This window comes from Notolabrus celidotus, chromosome 5 (genome assembly GCF_009762535.1).
Source record: "Notolabrus celidotus isolate fNotCel1 chromosome 5, fNotCel1.pri, whole genome shotgun sequence".
NCBI lineage: Eukaryota > Metazoa > Chordata > Actinopteri > Labriformes > Labridae > Notolabrus > Notolabrus celidotus.
This window is the reverse complement of record NC_048276.1, coordinates 23,957,756-23,977,620: the sequence shown is the minus strand read 5'-3', so window position 1 is coordinate 23,977,620 and position 19,865 is coordinate 23,957,756. Positions and strand designations below refer to the sequence as shown.

The window sequence follows — 19,865 nt, the reverse complement described above, 5'->3', positions numbered from 1 at the left end:
TCATCTTTTCACCATTAGACGACTGTAACTCAGTCCTCGCTGGTATCACCCAGGAATCACTCTCTCGACTCCAACTGGTCCAGAACCCAGCAGCTCGGTTTCTTACTGTTTTTAACAGACAACATCCTATTACTCCTGTCCTTGCTTCTCTCCACTGACCACTTTTAAAGCTTGTCTGGGTCTTGCCCCGAGTAACGTAGTAGAAATGTTAACACTGTATGAGCCCAACCCTTTTTATTGTCCTTTAATGCTTTTTTATCTGTTTTGCAATGATTTGTTGCTCAGCTACTGTTGTTCCATCGCTTTATCTGTTTAATTTGCATTCATTCTCATTGACCTTTTGTGTTGTATTCTGTTTTTGCAGTATTAAAATAACCTACACTTCTCTCAATCTGTTAAAGGTTTATTTTATCATCGCCTGTAGTTTCTGCTATGCTTTTTCTGTCAGAGCACTTTACAAACATTTGATTTTAAAGGTGCTACATGAATAAAGTTATGATTATTATTATAAATTACTATTATTATAGATATTATTATTATTATTATTATTAATCTTATTATTATTTTTTTTTATGATTGTTTTTTTTAATTATTATTATTTTTTAAATTTATTTATTTTTATTAAGCTAGTTAAGCTTCTTCCCACAGCTCAAAACAGCAGCATGATATTTGTTTAATATTTGGCTGTTTGATTTAAATTAGATCAAAATAAATGTAAATATTATGTAAAATAAGATGACATAAGGGTTGATAATGCATTGTTGTTTGTTGATATTTTGCCATCCAATGCAGAAATGGTAGACACATGCATAAAAATTAGCAGGGCACAGCATATTAAATATCTGAGGAGCTTATTTTTTTTAATGTATAAAGTCATCCCTGTTATTTTGTGCTTACAGTCATGTTGTTAATACTGTATTCAAATGTTTTAGAAGCACTGTTTTTATCTCCACAAAAAAGGAAATGTTCAGTTAGAGTCAGTATAATGGTTGTATTAGTGAATGAACCAGATTAACATGTTTAACAACACAGAAAACCAGCACAAACTTATTTTGCAAGGCGTAGTGTGTGTATGTGTGTGTGTGTGTGTGTGTGTGTGTGTGTGTGTGTGTGTGTGTGTGTGTGTGTGTGTGTGTGTGTGTGTGTGTGTGTGTGTGTGTGTGTAGTGAGTCAGGAGTGTGAGGTGAGGTGTGTCAGTACTGAGGATGAGTGATTACAGTGGACAGTAATCCTGCAGATGGATTAGCAGGTGGTATTAGGAGAAGTGGGGGTGAAGCACACAGCCACCTCTGAAATGTCACAATATGGAGCAGCAGCTCGCAGGGCCTCACCTCCGTCTGCTCCACCCCAGAAATACACACACACACACACACACACACACACACACACACACACACACACACACACACACACACACACACTATGAGACGACAGGTTAGATCTGATAACTTGGTTATCGTTAATTATTTTTAAATATGGCTGCTGTATCGACTACAACTCCCCAAAGAAGGTGTTTTTTAAAGTTTTTTTTTAGCTATGATAACTGGGGCAAATAATACGAGAAGCCAGGATTGATTTTAACACATAAACACATGTGTATTATAAGTTTTCAGCGGTTGGGATCTTCACACTGAGGCCATTTTCTCTGAAGTCAAACTCATGGTGCAGAGCTCAAAAGCTGGTTAATGTCATACTGCAGGTTTATTTATTTTTTTATTTATGTTTTTCGGCATTTAGGCTTTTAATGAGTCGGACAGCTGAAGAGAGACAGGAAATGTGGGGAGCAGAGGGTGGGGGAGGACATGCAGCAAATGGTTGAGGCTGGAATCAAACCTATGACCTCTGCAACGAGGGCCACAGCCCCTGCACATGGGGCACACGCCTAGACTGCTTGACCAACAGTGCCCCCATTCTGCATTTTTAAAGAAGATTTAATATTGGGAAAAATAGTTTGTTTGAATTTTAATGCTTCAGTTGGTTAGTGGAAGAAACGACAATGGAGAGAGAAATTCTGGAGGGATATCAGCCTATCTTTAGGAGAAAAAAATTAACAACTTTGAAAACCTATTGCCTACAACTGAGTCACAACAATTTTTAACTACTAAATTTAGCTCACTAACAGTATTGTTGACTGGATTTTACACCCTTCCTTTCATATTGTACAACACCATCCAATCATAATGTAAGCTAAAATAGCTGTTAGCTATGCAATCGCTGCTTACACTTTTATTTGATCATAAACCCACATGTATGAGCTTATTATAGTGTTTGATCTTATTTTTTGTGTTTGCTCATTTTGGTACGGCGTCTTATGTTTGCATTTTCACCATGGGCAACTTTCAAAGGAAACTGTAACTCTCATTGAACCCTTTAGAAAACGTTGACTTCCGTTTCAGCATGGCAGCTAGCTTGCAGATCCTGTGTAACAGAGTTAAAATGCACTTGATAAGTTTGGTTTACATTCATATTTGAGAATTTTTATTTTGAAGTCTGTCAATGATTTGAGAATTGTATCTAAATTTGTTATTTAATTTACTGTAATTTGCCCCTTGAGTATTACTTTTTGTGCACTTCTGTACCTCATGTGTTTCCGTAGCTCCACCTGTCGGTCCCTCAAAGTGCTGTTTTTCAATGTTGAGGGTAAGTGATGTGAGAAAACGTTGTTGCGCTATTCTCATTATGTACCTTGACAATGATGTCATTTCAGTTGTAACTTTTGGTGCACATTGGCTAATGTTTATGTTCAGACATCTAGCCACATATGTCATGTTTAAGGCGTCCACTAGGTGTCACTGTTTCAGTTGTCAACAGTTCACAGTTTTCATGAAAAATGTCCATATAATGTTATAATTCAATGTAATCTAAAAGTTTCTCAGCTTACATGATGCATTGAGTTAGTTGACATACTTCAGTGTAATTTGAATGTAATAATGCATTGTCTAAGCACAGTAGCTCCACACAGTGCAGTTTTGCAATCCTGAGGAAGCAGAGGTACAGGAACCAGAGAGAAGGCAATTTGTTTGTTTAATTGTTTTCTGCAGAGCGAGTAAATGCTGGAGAACAGTCCATGTATCAGCTCCTAGTAGAGCTCAACTACACCTGGCAGTATGAATAGCAGTGCTAGCAATATTGATTGACACATGAGCAGACAAATCAGTATTGATCTAGGTCTTGCAGTGCATTTAGGATATTTTCCTATTGGTTTGAACAGCAAAAGCCTTGCCTGAGACATTGATATATATAAAGACAAATCGGCATTACAAGCATGGAGCTTTGTTTTGGTATTTTGATTGACAAAAACTGGGGTATATTTGTATCTTATTTATATTTGTTGGGACTCGGGATGTTGAGCTTTATGCACTTTACATCTTGATATATATTTTTATTCACATTCTATAAAATGGCATTGATGTGTTCTGACACTAGAGGCTTGCAAACATTAATAGATTCAAAAGAGGGACACTACTTCAACGGGTTTTTTTTTGTTTTGTTTTTTACAAAGTATGACATCAGCAGAGACAAAGGCAACCTAACTAGTCAATATAGTCAATACACCATCCTAAATCAGATGATACTTATTTTACAATCTCTAACAGAAAAAAGCAGCAAGTCCTCACTGATGCGAAGCTGGATGCACATTTTTGTTGACATTTCAGCATGTGAAATAAATCAAACATAAACTTCACCTCAGAACTGTATTATATTTACTAATGCTAACATTTTAAGTACCTAGATAACAAAACAGTTGGCTGGCTAACATTAATGTTCTGCTTTTGAGCTGTTTTTTGTATTGTTTCATCAAATGTAAAGAATGTAAGCTCCACCTTTCATATGCTGTGAGTCTGTGACATAGCTGTTTTTTGATGGTGGCCAATGAGGTATCATATGTGTTTTTCTTAAAAATGGCTTGTTTTCCCTTCAGATAAGCTTCTTTCATGTGTTGTGGTTACTCAATGAGAAATTAATTTGTCAGAGATTTATACCTGGAACACAACATTACGACAAGAACTGAGCTTCCCACAATGAGTCAGACTCAGTAGACATGTTATGATATTGTATATTTGATTAACTATCTTGTCCTCAAATGCTCTTATTTTTACCTTTGTAAGGAAAGCTTCACTATCTTAAGAGGATGGAGAGTGTCATCAGATGGGGAAACAAAGCTGCAAAATTATTTAATCTTTATATAAAGTGTAGGAAAATAATGTTACCCCAGATGTGCTTCTGTAAAATACACCCAGTATACTACAGTGAAAGTAGGTCATTGATGTATACAGAGTGTTTCTACTATGTTCCCTCCCCAGACTTTTTGAATTAGTGCCAGGCCTGGCTTCAGACTCTGAGCACTGCCCTTAATGTCTTTTTGTTGTTGTTTTTTTTGGTGTGTCCTCTGCTAATTCCATTAAAAGTGATAACGACAGGCAGGACCAGGCAGGAACTTAGGTTCACCTGTGCTCCCCTTTGCACCTCAAAATAAATACACAGATTTAGCTTAGGTTGAAGTATCTTTGGCCTGATCGCTCTGACATTACCTTGATTCTGAATTGTAATCTATCAACCATCTGGTTTACGGTCAATTTCCTGTAGACTCCTGTGTCATTGATCTGAACCATCATATTTAAAAAAAAAAAATCTATATATATTTATTTTTTTTCTAGTAAATTCTAGATGCATTGTTAAGCCTCTGGTGAAAATGAGGATGTGGGAGCTGGTTTCTCAGATTGACTGCAGCAGAGGATTGTAACTCACTAACGAGTTAGACAGGCATTGGGTCACGTTTAGGCTGAGCGAAGAACAACTCATCCCAGTGTTGGCATATGACTGGTCACAGAATTCAATTCAATTCAATTCAATTCAACTCAATTCAATTCAATTCAATTCAATTCAATTCAATTCAATTCAATTCAATTCAATTAATTAAATTAAATTAAATCAATTCAAGAAAGCCTATGTAATGTTTTCCCTCTTCTTTATCAAATTTAAAGGATTTTTACTATCCCTCATTTCATGTCCTTTTAATTGAAGATGGTCAGATTTCCGGTCAGGATAGAGTCACAATGCTTGGACTGCATCGACATCCACATCTACGGACAAAATATTTTTAAAGTTAAATATTCAGACTACAAAACATATTTGTTGGACTATAAGCCCTCTTTTGTTCCACTTGGTTTTGGCTTTCGTCTCTCTTCTCGGGAGTGAAGAAGACCCTCTAGAGGCCCTTTAACATCTTGATTGTTGAGTTTTACTGACATCTAGTGGACAAACATTAACTGTACTACATTTGACTGATCTTAGCTATAATGTTGAGTTGTTTGTAAAGTGTGCTGATGGTTTGGTGAGTATAATGGATCTAAATTCAATTGAATTTGTTTTAACTGAAATAAATAATTAAACTTTATAGTAAGTTAGTAGATATCACAGTCATGTTCGACTCTTGTGTCTGACAGGTTTTTCTGCCAACCATGATTTTATTTGTCATCACCATAGACATAATGCTCTTTATTTGGACAAAGATTTGAAAAAAAAAAGAAGCATTGCAGAAAAGTATAAATTCAACCGTTAAGGAGACATTAGCCAGATCATTTTAGGAACACAATCGCCTTGGAAAATAAATAATAAAACTCAGTGCCGTTATTATAGCTGAAACGTATCCTTCTGCTAGATCAAGCTGAATCAATCCATCAATCTTTATTTATATAGCTCCTTTCAGGCAAATCAAATGCAATTCAAAGTGTTTTACCCAGACTGAAAACAAGAAAAAGAAACAAAATAATAACTCGAATCAACTCAACTTTATCTTATAGCACATTTGAAACACAATAGGATTCAGCCCAAAGTGCTTTACAACAAAAGAGAAAAAAGGGATGTATAGACAGCAACAGTTAAAATAATAAAGATAAAAAATAAAATAATAACAGTAAAACATTAAACAAATAGAAATCAGAAAAAACGATTAAAACATAATTTGAATCAAATAAATGAATACTCAAAATCAAAACTATTGTGAAGCCATTAAAAACGTTGACTAAACTATTAAAGTACTCTGTGTTGATAGCTAAATTAAAACTAAAATAGCAACAAATTTATATGAAATATAACAAAATATGGGACATTTTAAAACAGGAAAGGGTTTAGAGGCAGAGATTAATGCACACCAATAGCAAGAAAGTATATGTGACTGAAACAATATAGGGAAAGAGTTGGAAATTAATTAAAGCATCATTAATAATAATAACAAATAGTTAAAATAAAAATAAAAAGTAAAGAAAAAAGTTTCATCCTTCACAGTATTTCTCAATTGCTAAAACACTGAACCCTGTTGTCTGAACCAAATGCCTTAGCGGCCTGAACCCATGTATTGAATCAGTCACTCTTTTGGCAAAACCACAAGCACTTTTCACCTGTTAGACACAACCTGCAAACACACTCTCACTCACTAAAACACATGTTGCATCGTGATGCACTTGTGTAGCATAATGGTAAGCACAGGTAGCAAAAGTTAAACACATTTGAAGCACAGGTGTCACAGCTTAAACACAACCACTCAAAACTGATCACACTTGTGGCTAATGATGTGAGGAAACCAATATAAGCCAGTTCAGAGAGCACTGGTTGTTGAAGGTTGTTCAATGAACAGAAATAATCTGAGAGGAAGAGGAAGAGTGTGAGTAAGAGGTGGTCGAGGAGGAAGAGGAAAGGAGCGAAATTGAGAGAGACAAAGAACAGCCACTTTTGATGAAATCCGAGCTACTGTGATAGACCATGTTCTTCTCATTTATATTTGTTTTTACATTATTGTTAGTGTATACAGGTGCTACATTCATTTAGCCTACTGTGAACAATAAACATTATTTCTACAGCTTCATGTCCTGAGCATTGTGTTTTCAATGTTTTGATGTAGTGTGTAATGACTGCTCAGTATTGTTTTTAATTTTGATTGACTTGGGGTATGATCTGACAATATTCTTTGATTATGCAGGAAGAGTCAGAGGTTTGGTGAATGTAGTTTGGAAATTGGGTTTTGTGCTCATAGTGTTGAGAAAAGCATGGTGGATATCAAGAAATATGTTTTAGCAATTGAGAAGTACTGTAAGTGGAAGCATTAAAAACGCCATGAAAATGAGTAGTTCAATAATAAAAATAGAATAAAAAAGTAGAACAACATTATCAAACCATACTTTGACGGACTGAGTTGATAGTTTTCTTAATTACGTTTCAAACTAAGTCTCATTATTTCCAGATGGCAGCATTTTGGAGAGGACGCGTCTAATCCGTCATCAATCTACAACACGAAGAAGAGCAGCGACGTGTTGCCTTTCGGAGCGTCGGATAATAAAGAATGGTAGTGAACAGTTACTTCTTCTAAAGTTACAGTGTGGATTTTAGAATGGACAAAACTTTTTCCCATTCTCCCTGTTCAGTATAATCCCTCCTGAACACGGTGTTTGACATTTTGATGAAAAGAATATTAGTGTAGAACTTAGTATCATTGAATAAGGTGTTACTTGCTATTCAAATAAAATAAACATAGATATATTTTAAAACATCCAAATATCAGAACAGTAATATCAAATTGAAAATCATCCTGATACAAGGATGTTGTCTTTTTCAATTGAAGTCTCACTTTTCGTGAAATACTCTTTCTTCAACACTTCATTAGAAGGTGTAAGAGCATTAATACTTTAAAATCCAATAGCCTTGAACGCAGCTCGTCACAAACCCGGATGTTTTGCTCTACAATGGTTTCCTCGAGCTTCTTGTGGAAATAACGGAGACTTTTAAACACGCTTTTAACAAAATGACGTTTTAAACTTCAACAAGTCACGTCTGAATTAACGACAAAATATTTATATATGTATATATTTTTATTTGAGTTCATCCATTCAAACACACATGAAGTTTAAGACAGATGTTTTGCTGTGAAGCATGAACGGGAAGTCTTATTTTTCCTCGTTTCTGATAAAGAAGTGACTCACGTGTGGTCTTCAAGGATGCTACGGGAATTGTATCCCTTCGTGGAGGACAGTTTTAGTCGGTTCCCCTCTCAGAGTAACATTTATGGGCTCTGTCAGGCCGGGCAGCAGGAGCTGTTAGCGGCCACTCTCAAAGGAAAGGTGGTGTGTTTCAGGTACCAGGAGCTGCAGCACAAAATCAGACCTGTGGCCAAGGAGGTGCAGTTCACCTACATACCAGGTAATCTATGGCAGGGGTTCCCAAACTTTTCAGCCCGCGACCCCAAAATATAGGTGCCAAAGACTCATGACCCCCACTGTCCCTCAAAGTGATTTAATGTGGCTTAATTTAGCTATTCTGCAGAAAATGACCCTACCTATATGAGCATGTGGCTGTTTCCGGCTCCTTTATGAATTAACTTGCTGCTACTGATGCTTTTGATAATTAACTGTTCACTAACCCTAAACTTAGGAGTCATCTGGCAAAAAGTAAGGCAGAAAACTCATTACATTTTCAATTTTCAAGGTTTTATTTCAAGGTTAGCTACTGTTTTTGTCGATATTTTTTTTTATTATAATGGGTAAAATTTACTATTTTTAGATAACTTTTGTCATTCAACTTTTTTTATTACATTTTTTCAGTATTTCTTTGTTCACCACAAGTTAACAAATTCTATATAAATAATACAAAACCAACAAAGAGAAGAAAATAAATACAAAAAAACGATAATAAAGAAATAATAATAATTAACGGTACAAAGAAAAAGGAAGATAAACATGAGAAAACAAGGTAAATTAAAAAATAAATTAAAAAAAGATTAATATTTTTAGATATCTTGCAAAAAAAAAAGACATTCTGGAAGACATCTCACATCCCCCATTTGTGTCTCATGACCCCCCAGGGGGTCCGATCCCGACCCACACTTTGGGAACCCCTGATCTATGGGAAACCTGGAGACGGTAAAGGCAGCCTTTGGCACCTTAAAACAAAATCGATAGTAGAGCATTACAACTTCATCTTATATCGGCTGCATTAAAACAAAACAATGCTAACAAACATCCACGTATATGCATATAATGTGACTGAATATACATCTGAGGTTCAATTGATCAATTCCATGTAGTGTTTCTTATAAACACAGTGCAGATTAAAGCTACTGTAAGAAGCTTGCTGTCTGTGTCGATATTAGCTCCCCCCTGTGGACAAAACGGGATGTCAACTTAGTGTTGTAGTACTGAAGACTGGTCTCAAGACCGCTTATTGAAGGTCTCGGTCTCGTCTCGGAATTGAAAGCATTTGTACTCGGTCTTGTCTCAGTCTCAGACTGGGCGGACTCCGTATTTTATATCAAAACCGGTCGAGACCACCACTGATGCACTCTGTGTCCCTCTGTCATTAATGTGATAAGAGAGGCAATAGCAAACACAGTTTTACTTCTAATCTAAAGCGAAAATTAAACTTCAGATGACCAAAATTAAACAGGAGTCAAAAGGCTCTCACAGCGCATCAAAATAAAGGCAAAACAGACAAAACCAAACCTTGTTTGTTGCTGTCAATTGTATTTAAAGCAAACTTAAATAAAGTTATCAGAAGTATTTTATTTTGGAAAATCTCATGATGATTTTTCATTGATATATTTGGTCCTGGTCTTGTCTCAGTCTTGCCCTGCCTTGGTCTTGGTCTTGACTCGGTCTCGATCACTAAATGTCTTGGTCTGGGTGCACTCTGGTCTCTGACATGTCTTGGTCTCGGTTAATGTGGTCTTGATTACAACACTATGTCACCTTGCTGATCTCATCCTATTCATGTGGAAATAGTGTTCACTGACTAAATATCTGATCCTGCTCTCTGTTAATAGTCAAATTAAGAAATTATTGTGTATAGTAACGACCCAAAGAGATTGTCAAATATGTGCTATCATCAGTGAAACCAAAGTAAATTTACTGTGCAGTACATAACAGTTAAATTAGGGATGCATATGCGTTTTATTCCCTAAATCGTATTTTCCACAGCAACACAGTGTAAAAAACTAACAGTATTAAATAGCTATGGATCATATAGAGGCGTACAAAATGTTTAACGCTGAATATCAAATTGTCGAGCAGGCCCATAAAAATAATCTCCTTGGACACATAGTCTTATAAAGTGAAGGCACAGACTACAAGATGAAGATTTACTGCAACAAGAGAACTGAACAGAAACATTTCAAATTCACAGTGTCCAGTTTTCTGTCTACGTGTTCTTATTGAATAGAATAAGTGGATGTTGTCAGGTGTCAGTCTGGAGTGAAAACACATACTCAGGCAGCTCTGATGTTGGCATATTAGCATGCCAGCAACATCAGTGCCTTCCCAGTATAGTACCTGCTGTACAGCTGCAGTACCCAGCTGAGCGCCTTGGCTGTGTGCAACACCTTTTACCAGCTAATTCACATTGAAACATGCTTTAAACGTTAAACTTGCCTAGCATCTAAGTGTAAAATGAAGCCACATGATGTTTGGTCCATGTGATAGAAATTCGAAAAAAGAATACATGTCCGAGTACATTCTTAACAATTAATTAATCGTCACCATCCCTCACCTCAGTCAGCTTACTGTAACTGCCTTTAACAGTGAGCATTAATACTTTGTAATAAAAAGCCACACTATCAGAGTTTATTTAGTGATGCACTTGTGGATAATTCAGTTCTGAAACTTGTGTTGCAACATGAAGATCTGATCATGTCTCCTTTATTTAGTTGATGCAGAGATTGTTTCAATCGATGCCTTCAATAAGTCTCCGCCCAACAGAGGCCTGGTGGTGGGAATCACATTCGTAAAGGTATTGGCATATTTAACTTGCATACTTTAAAAATCAGTTTTAAAATTCTCCCACACAACAAAAGAAGCACAGTTTGTAATATCTGATTTTCTGCAGGACTCTGGTGACAAAGCCACACCATTCCTGAACATCTACTGCGACTATGAGCCGGGCTCAGAGTTCAACCTGGAGTCCATTGCACGTGAGTAAAGCTGAGTTCAGATGATTATAGTGCCCCCTCCGACAGACAATTTCACATAATGTCTCTATCTCTGAACAGAGAGCTGCCTCAACCTGGAGCTGCAGTTCACTCCCTTCCAGCTCTATCACACAGAGTGAGTGCAGGGAAAGTTCAGCATCTGGTATCTGGACTTTCATCTTCTCTGACTTAATATGCTGCTTGAAATCTGTTTAAGCGACTTCTAAAACTACCATTTCTCTGATCAGGTTTTATACACAGATTTTTTGAATGTGTTTGTGTTTTTATGGATGTCGCATGGCCTGTTAGAAGCCTCTGTACAGACTGTGACAGGAAACATGACAGATGTTAAATGTCAGCAACCTTTTCTGTCTTGCTCAGAGTGCAGTGTGACGACGGAGGCAGGGAGACAGTCTTTCTGCTCAGTGGACACGACCAGAGGATCCACCTGTACAAGGAGGTCAGATCAGAGACTGCACTTACCTGTGGGTGTGTGTATGTGTGAGAGAGAGAGAGAGTGTGTGTGTGTGTGTCTGTCTGTGTGTGAGAGAGAGAGACCTTCAATTAAAATAATTCCTACTTTCCTATTTGTTTACTGTAATGCATATTGATTAGCCATGACATTATGACCACTGATAGGTGAAGTGAATTTCCCTGATTATCTCGATACAGTGGGAGGATTATGTCAGGCAGCAAGTGAAGTTTTCTTTTTGTCTTTGAAGTTGATGTTTTGGTAACAGAAAAAATGGGCTTGAGCGGATATGAGCGTGCCAGATGACCGGGCCAGAGCATAATAATAATAATAATAGTAATTCATAGAATTTATATAGCACTTTTCTAAGTACTCAAAGTCGCTTTACATAGGGTGAAAACTAAAGAAAGAAAATAAATCACATAAATAAAACAAACAAAACAGGGACAGAGGTGGGGCGGGGGGAGAGGTCATGTGTGGTATGCTTTTTGGAACAGGTAGGTCTTGAGGTGGTTTTTGAAAGAGAGGAGAGAGTCAGAGTTACGGATGTGTGGAGGGAGAGAGTTCCAGAGAGTGGGGGCAGCGATGGCAAAGGCTCTGTCCCCCAAGGTGCGGTGCTTGGACTTGGTGATAGGGGAAAGGAGGTTGGCATCTGATGATCTGAGGCTGCGAGATGGGGAGTGGCGTTTGAGGAGGTCGGTCAGGTAAGAGGGGGCGAGGTTATTGAGGGCTTTGTAGGTGATGAGCAGGATCTTGAAGTGGATTCGGTGCTGAATGGGGAGCCAGTGGAGGTCCTGAAGGATGGGTGTGATGTGGGCTCTGGAGCAGGAGTGGGTGAGTAATCGGGCAGCTGAATTTTGGACATATTGAAGCTTTTTGAGGTCAGTGGAGGGGAGGCCGTAGAGAATGCTGTTGCAATAGTCCAGTCTGGAGGTTATGAAGGCGTGGATGAGGGTTTCTGCAGCAGAGGAGGAGAGAGAGGATCTGAGCCTCCAAACCTGCAGCTCTTGTGGGCTGTTCCTGGTCTGCTCTGGTCAGTGCCTACCAAAAGTGGTCCAAGGAAGGAAAACAATGATGAGGTGAAAGGGCCTTGGGTGGCCAAGGCTAATTGATGTGTGGTCATCAACAGAAGAGCCACTGGAGCTAAAAATATTTTAAAAAATAAATATGGGCTCTTACAGATATGAGTCACAACACACACTGCATCACAGTTTGTTGCATATGGGGCAGCCACAGATGAGTCAGGGTGCTCCTGCTGACTCCTGTCCACTCCGAAAGCACCTACAACGGTTATGTGAGCATCAGAACCAGAGAAAGATAAAAGAATGAGGTCTGGAGGAACACAACATTATTGACTTGGTCTCCAAAGGTCACCCGATTTCAGTCCAGTCGAGCATCTGTAAGATGTGCTTGACAACATAGTCTGATCCATGGAGGCCCCACCTCAAAACTTCCAGTACTTAGAGGAACTGCTGCTAACATCTTGGTGCTAGATACTACAGCACACCTTCAGATGTCTAATGGAGTCCATGTCTCATCAGGTCAGGACAGTTTTTGTTCTGACCTGGTGAGAACAGCCCCACACAATGTAAAATATAAAACAGCTTGACAGGTGAAACTTATGTGGAGGCCTGGGGAACCTCCCTGTAGGCTAAGAGAAGAAATAGCAGCCACTTGTCCAAGTCTTTACCCGTTTCTGACACAAACTTTCTGAGCTTTCCTTTCAGGGTGTGGTTGAAATGCTCCACCAAGCCATCAATCTGAGGTTGGTAGGTGGTCCTTAGTCTCTTCATCCCTAACAACTGATAGGCCTGTGAGAGTGTACGGCTCATAAAGTTGGGACCCTGGTTTGTCAAAACCTCCCTGGGTATCTACCTGAGCAAAAAACTTCAGCAACCTGCTTAGCTGTGCAAGGGCAAGCCTCTGGGTATCTGGTGGCATCTACTCTTATGCACTCAAATGGAGTACTCATGACCTGAAGTGGGACAAGAGAGACCGGGGCAGCTGTCAACAGGCATTCAGGTCAAGTTGTGCAGTACTCCTTTTCTTGGCTGTACCTCCCTGGCCAATAAAACCTCCTTTGAGATGAGCATTAAGGTTTTCATGAAGCCTAGGTGACCTGCCTAAGGAGCTGTATGACCAACCCTTAAAACTTCCTCTCTACAGGACCTGGTGAGAACCAGCTGTCTGACATAATCACTGCGTCTGTAAAGAAGGTCTCTGCCTCTTTAAAACACTGCACAGTTAGAGTCTTCGCGCTGCTGCTCAGCAAGGTCAAAGGGCAATAACTCCATCTGCAGCTCTGGAGTTAAAAGTACCTGCTCTGTTTGCTCTGGTTGCTTCAACATAAGTTCCGTCACCTGCTGCCTGAGACTCTCTGATCTGCCCTCTCTTGTGACCCTCTTCTGTGTTACTATCCCTTTCCCATGGAATGACATGAGCTTCAGTTTGTCTGCTTGAGTGTACTGACACTTCCTCAGGTGCAAAGTCTGGCTCTTCCAGGTGTGTTTCTGAACCCACTGATGACAGTGGAAAAGACATTGGATCAACTTGGACTTGCCTTGCTCTGCACCACAAAATCCTTCCATGATCTGATGGATGAGATCATAAAGGACTGGCAGATCAGTTTCAATATACGGCAATTCTGGAGAAACATCCACTTTGTGAGGGCTATGTCGCTTCTATTTAGCCGCACAGTGGTCCGAAGGGAGGTTCGGGGGAAACAACAAACTCAGGTCTTGGGAGATACCAGAGGCTGGTCTCTTTGTTTGTAGTTGGTTTGGTTTTTATGGAGACTAAGATGTTGACTGTCAGCACTCTCTGATAGGTAAAGGTTCAAAGCTTACTCAAGAAAGAAGCATGATGGTGATGAGTTTTGCATGTCTGTAGAAAACTTTGACCTTGACACATGTCTGTTTTAACAGAACGCCTCCCTACACCAGTTTGAAGAGCAGCCAGTGGAGAGACTCTTCCCTGAACTACAACAATTACCCAGCAAGTCAGTCTGACTACCTTTAGCTCTGATAGCTTTGTATCTTTCCCCATATGATCACATATAGGACATCATTAGGTGACCTGTAATTCATGTTAATCAGTCTCATGAGTCTCCTGTGTAACAGTGTTCTTCATTTCGAAATCCTCCTGCAGTGTGCTGTGGCTGGATGTGTTGAGTATCGCTGGAGGCAGGCGACTCTCTGCGTTCGGCTGTCAGAACGGCTGCGTTGGACTGGCTCTGGTCGACCAGACGGGACCAGGTGAGGCAGAAAACATTTGCAGGAATGAGCAAGATGTTCAAGTTGATCATTCTGGCTTACTTCAGACCCTGAAACAGAAACAAAATTTCTTGTGATTTATTAACATTTCACAGGTCATACGTTTTCCTAAATAACATCAAGCTGCAGATTTGTAAAAAGTAATAATCCAACCTTTGTTGGGTCTGTCCTCAAGAGGAGAAGAAAATAACTTTTAAGATATTATTGAAAGGAGGTCGCATCGATCATTTTTGATACGTTCCAAGAAGTCAGGAAATTTGATTCATGCAGGTTTGTCACTCGAATTGAAACACATAATTAACTGCACTTGTATTCAGATATCTGTTCATAGAGATGAATTGTTGTCAGATTGTGACAATGCCGGATATCATCATCATGGGCTGTGTTCGCCTGTTTTTTGCTCTCCGTACAAACAGTTTTTCCTGAGTATGCCAAAGCCTTCTAATGCATAATTGGTCACTACTACTCGGAATACTACAAAACAGAACAGGCAGCTCACACGGTTGGCAGATAAGAGGAAGAACCATACATGAGTAATAAACATGGAGATGTTGTGCTTTGTTTCAGTGGTTTTGCAGAGCTGGAGGTTCCAGTTTGACAGTCCGATCTCTGCGGTGCTGCTGTTCCCTCTGAGACGCCAAACTGAGCAGGGCCAGTCCAGCGGACAGAAAAGTAAGCTCCTGGTTTTCCTTTCTGTGTCACTTATCTGCTGCTTTTAGATGTGCAATTCAACCGTTGTGTGGCTGTGATTATTGGTTTGGACTAATCACCTGTGTCTTTAACAGATGTGGAAACTGACAGCTACAACCTTCTAGTGACGAGTACTATAGAGATGGCTGTTGTCTACAGGTCAGAATCATTACTTTAAAAAACATCAGTGCAGTTATAACTTTATTTTATGTACTTCCATGTGTCTGATTCTGAGTTCAGCACAGGGTATTTAGTGTGTTTGTGTGTTTGTGTGTTTGTGTGTTTGTGTGTTTGTGTGTGTGTGTGTGTTTGTGTGTTTGTGTGTTTGTGTTTGTGTTTGTGTGTGTGTGCGTGTGCGTGTGCGCATGTGTTGTCAGGGATGTGGAAGGTCGAGGTTTGTCGAGCCCAGTGTGCCTCTCAGAGAGTGATCAGTGGGATGCTGTGCTCTGCGCTCTGGTCATCGATCTGGATTTCGATGGGCAGAAGGAGGTGCTGCTTGGAACATATGGGCAGGTATAATATTTTACTGACATGAATCAAAAGCTAAAGCTGTTGATATTTACATTTGTAATTAATCCCAGGGGTTAAAAATGTATGAGTTACACCCAATGCTTTTTGTCTCCATCTGCCTGTTGGCAGATCAGAGCTCTGTGTTCCTACTGAGAACATCTTTGTGTTAAAGGTAGTGCTTCAGGCAGTGGAAAAATTATTACAGTCAATTGACTGATAATAATTACTCAAAATGAACCTCATATATCAATCATTTTTGTAAAAGGAACTACACACCTGCACCCCTGCATAGCAGCATTCGTTCCTATGTTTGTCTCTCAAACTGAATGCCAGGTTAAGTCTTATTTAAGTTATGTTCCTGTCATGTTTGTAACACTACTGCAGATGGTTCTATGATCAGTTACATATTACCAATCTGTGTTAATTTATTTTATGTGCTTTCTTTTCTACGATTAATTAAACTAAATAAACAAATTAACAAAGTCTGCAGTGTTTCAAATGATCTCAGCTTTAGAAGCCAAACAGTGCTAATTCTGTGTGAGTGTATGTAAACCTCTAGCTGTGAATGTATTTTAAATCCAGCAGCTCTACTGTGTGTGTGTGTGTGAGATGAAGTCAAAATAAACTACAGTGAGTGTGTGTTAATGGTGATGAAGGAACAAGCTGCACAGTGCAACAGTTTGGCTCATTGATGTATTTTTAATAGTTTTTAGATAACAGTTCTGTGGCGCAGAGCAAAAAGTGTCTGGGAGGCTTCACATTGTTGACAGGTAGAGAAACAAGAAGTATCAGCAGACTTACTTTTCAAGGACAGGGAATAACAACAAAATATCAAATCACATACTGTAAGTGCTGTTTATGCTGACAACCTTTCATAGTCTTCACTCTGGATGCAGTATCCATACAATTCAGACATACCACCTTGGCACCTTGAAATGTAGTCATCTTGCCCCTGCATCCCTCAGAGTCTGCAGCAAGAAATTAAAAAAAAAGGTGCTTTGAAGCTACAACATGCTGTCCACCTGCAGCTCACTCGGTGTGATACATTTACTGCTGCAGAGGATTATGGGTCAGAATAACACAAAGCATACTGGCTTGCCTGCTGCAAAATATGACCAGACATTGAAGGACATCTTGGTGTTCTGGATGTGTGCATCTGTCAAACACGTCTTATCTGGACATATTGGTGTTAGGGAGCAATCATGTTTGTTGGTTCTTTAAATGATCAGAATGAAATAACTGTGTGGTGACATCTTTGTGATGACATTGTTACCTGCCGCTCTGTCGTGCAGGAACTTCTCTGTTATAAATTCCAGCCAGCGGGGAGCGGAGGAGACGGACAGTTTCAGCTGCAGTGGAGGCGGAGCTTCAAGAGTCCTCTGTTGTCCATCATCTACTTAGACCTGACAGGGGACGGAGTGAGGGAGCTGGCTGTACTCACACTGAAGGGGCTGCATATCTTACAGGTATGCTGCAGAAAGCTGTGGAAAAAAATGATAAGTAAGACTAAAAGATGGAGTCAATGCTAATCTGTTGTGGTTCTGCAAATCATCTTAACCTAGAACTCATCTGCTTACTAATTAAACTCTAATAACAAATCTGTGAGAGAGGGAAAAGATTGAATGTACTGAGAGGTGAACAGAAACAAGCTTCAGCTCCTTGCTGACCTCTACTGGCCAACACTATAAACTGCAACAGGATGATTGAACAGATTTTACAGACCTGTCTGCTGGATTTATTGTCGCCTGCATCTGAAACACATTTTTTATCTTCACATTAGAACCACACACAGTTACAAAAACTTCAACTAAATTACTTCCTTATGCTTTGTTTCCAAAAGTCATGTCTTTTCAAGTATTTCATGAGGTCTACAGAAACAATGAAGGAGGAAAATCATTCTGATGATGGTCCTTTTTAAGTAAGATGACTTGGAGGGGAAATTCTCTGTTTGTTGTTGTGATCCTCATTTTGGCAACATGAAACTGAAGTGCAACAATGCCACATGTTGAAAACAGGACTTTCTTTTTGGTATGCTTTGAATTTTACATGTTGATAGAGATCCTCTGTTGTGTGTGCAAATCAAAATCAGATTTATGGGATAAGCAGGTTTACTCATACAAGACATTTGTTGTGATGTTTTTGTGTGAAAAGAATGAAAACACAAGTAGAATTATAAAATAAGAGAGCTACTCTTACCACGAAGAAACTTCAAAAGAATAACCTTGAACCTTGAACCCTGGAATAAGATTAAAAGTAACAGCAATGAATGAAAATATATGAAAACAATATAAAACAATACCAGATACATGAACTGGATTTCATGGATGAGCTGTACAGTTCTGCTAAAATGTGCAAGATGATGGTGAGTGCAAAATTCTTGAAGTATAAAACTAAAAAACACTGCAACTTGAACACACAATATAAAACACTATATACAAGTCCACTGCTGCATCAGTCAGGACCACTTACGTCTAAATAATCAAACATTTGCATGCAATAAGTTATACTTGTCAGTATGCCTCTGATCTTGAAGCTCCCTGCCCTTCCATGTGCCTATGTGGAATGCCAAAGCCTGAGGTGGGGAGAGCATACCTCCCTTCTCCTTCATGTGAATACATGAAAAGCCAAGGCAGGGAGAGCAGCAGTAAAGACCACCAGGGCTACATAACAGTGTGGGCATCAGTGACATATACTGTACATACCACACTAGTTTCCTCTCAGGGTTTTGCCTGTTCTTCATTCAAACAGTCCTGACAGTTGATAACAATTAGCTGCTAATTAGCTACAATTAGCAGATTGTTATAGGGAAGGGACCCCTTCAGAGTGAGACCAGACACCTCTGCTTGGAGTCTAGCTCACTCTGCAGGGATTCCTCCACTATAACAACCCGCTTACGTTACATTATCCTGCTTTTACCCACTTCCTGACTTAATACATTGATTTTTATGCACTAAATATTGATGACCAGTGATTTTATTTACAAATGATATTTTTTCTGTTGATATTTTGTTAAACTTAGTTCAATCTGCTTCAGTTGTAACAGTTTGACTTAGCTGTTAGCTGTTTGACTCGCATTAAACTGAGCACTATTGTAGATTTCTTTGACTAAGCCTGGACTGTTTGTCTTTGACCTTGCCTGACTTGTCTCCCATGTTTACCTTTTTTATTTTTGTCCCCCGTAAACATAACGGCATCAATTTAAGACTTTTCTGTGCATTGATATTGTTCAGTCAGTCCTCCAGAGTCTGTGATTGGAGCTGTATCCCTAGCAGCAGTCTCTTCTTTATAGCAATGATCTGCTATTAAAGAGTAACTGACCATTCCAGTGAAGTGTTGCAATGTAATGACCAATCAGAATCAAGTATTTGACATATTATATCACATCCACTTCTCCAACAACAGCCCAAAACAGACCCCACAAAAGACACCTGATACAGAACCTCTGAAGCAAATCTTCCTTTATCGCTCCCTGTTTTTTCAGCACTCTCTCACCAGTATGGCTGATTTGGTCCTGGAGCGGCTCGCCTGCAGGGTGTCAGCGCTGACGGTCGGCTCTGATGAGCAGAAATCGGACAAAGCTCCAAACACGGAGGGGGACGCTGCACCTGAGACAGAGGAATTTAAAGATCAGACACCATCTAATTAAGGAAAGAGGTGCATCATGTTTACACAAGGAAGTCCCAGAGGGTCAGACTGAAGAGTTCACCTCATTCACAGGCGTGATGTGAGGGATGTCTTCAGGATGAACACGTTCATTTATTTGTGATGATGGACACTAGCTTTAACAGCAAACATCATACTCAACAACACCAACACCAACAAAATCCTGTTTTGTTCTGAATGAAGGTAAAATAAACTGAAAAACTCAAATGAATCATCAAGCTTTACATTGTGTAGTGACATTTGTAGATAATAAATTAAACATTTGGATGTACACAAATATTATTGTTGACTTTTTATTTTTCCAGGC

At 39.1% G+C, this 19,865-nt stretch overlaps 1 protein-coding gene and 1 long non-coding RNA gene across 2 annotated transcripts; one reads left to right on the top strand and one right to left on the bottom strand.

Annotated features, from left to right (window-relative positions):
• Positions 1-7,710: 7,710 nt before the first annotated feature.
• kptn (kaptin (actin binding protein)) lies at positions 7,711-19,835 on the top strand. The gene is made up of 12 exons (XM_034684400.1): positions 7,711-8,193; positions 10,691-10,773; positions 10,870-10,954; positions 11,033-11,087; positions 11,333-11,411; positions 14,348-14,421; positions 14,571-14,677; positions 15,263-15,367; positions 15,481-15,544; positions 15,763-15,898; positions 17,188-17,361; positions 19,377-19,835. Exons 1-12 carry the CDS (start codon positions 7,992-7,994, stop codon positions 19,539-19,541), a joined length of 1,329 nt encoding a protein of 442 aa, XP_034540291.1. The 5' UTR covers positions 7,711-7,991; the 3' UTR covers positions 19,542-19,835.
• LOC117813273 lies at positions 16,575-18,132 on the bottom strand. Its single transcript, XR_004631384.1, has 3 exons — positions 18,092-18,132; positions 17,618-17,646; positions 16,575-17,376 (listed from the first exon to the last, which is right to left on the bottom strand). It is a non-coding gene; the product is annotated as an uncharacterized LOC117813273 (long non-coding RNA).
• Positions 19,836-19,865: the final 30 nt, after the last annotated feature.

What these genes read in the sequence shown, in the direction of transcription:
- kptn (XM_034684400.1), top strand. Translation starts at nt 7,992, where the DNA reads ATGCTACGGGAATTGTATCCCTTCGTGGAGGACAGTTTTAGTCGGTTC. An exon ending in GAGATGGCTGTTGTCTACAG is followed by an intron (nt 15,545 to 15,762) that starts GTCAGAATCATT and finishes ATGTGTTGTCAG; the next exon opens with GGATGTGGAAGGTCGAGGTT. An exon ending in AGGGGCTGCATATCTTACAG is followed by an intron (nt 17,362 to 19,376) that starts GTATGCTGCAGA and finishes CTGTTTTTTCAG; the next exon opens with CACTCTCTCACCAGTATGGC.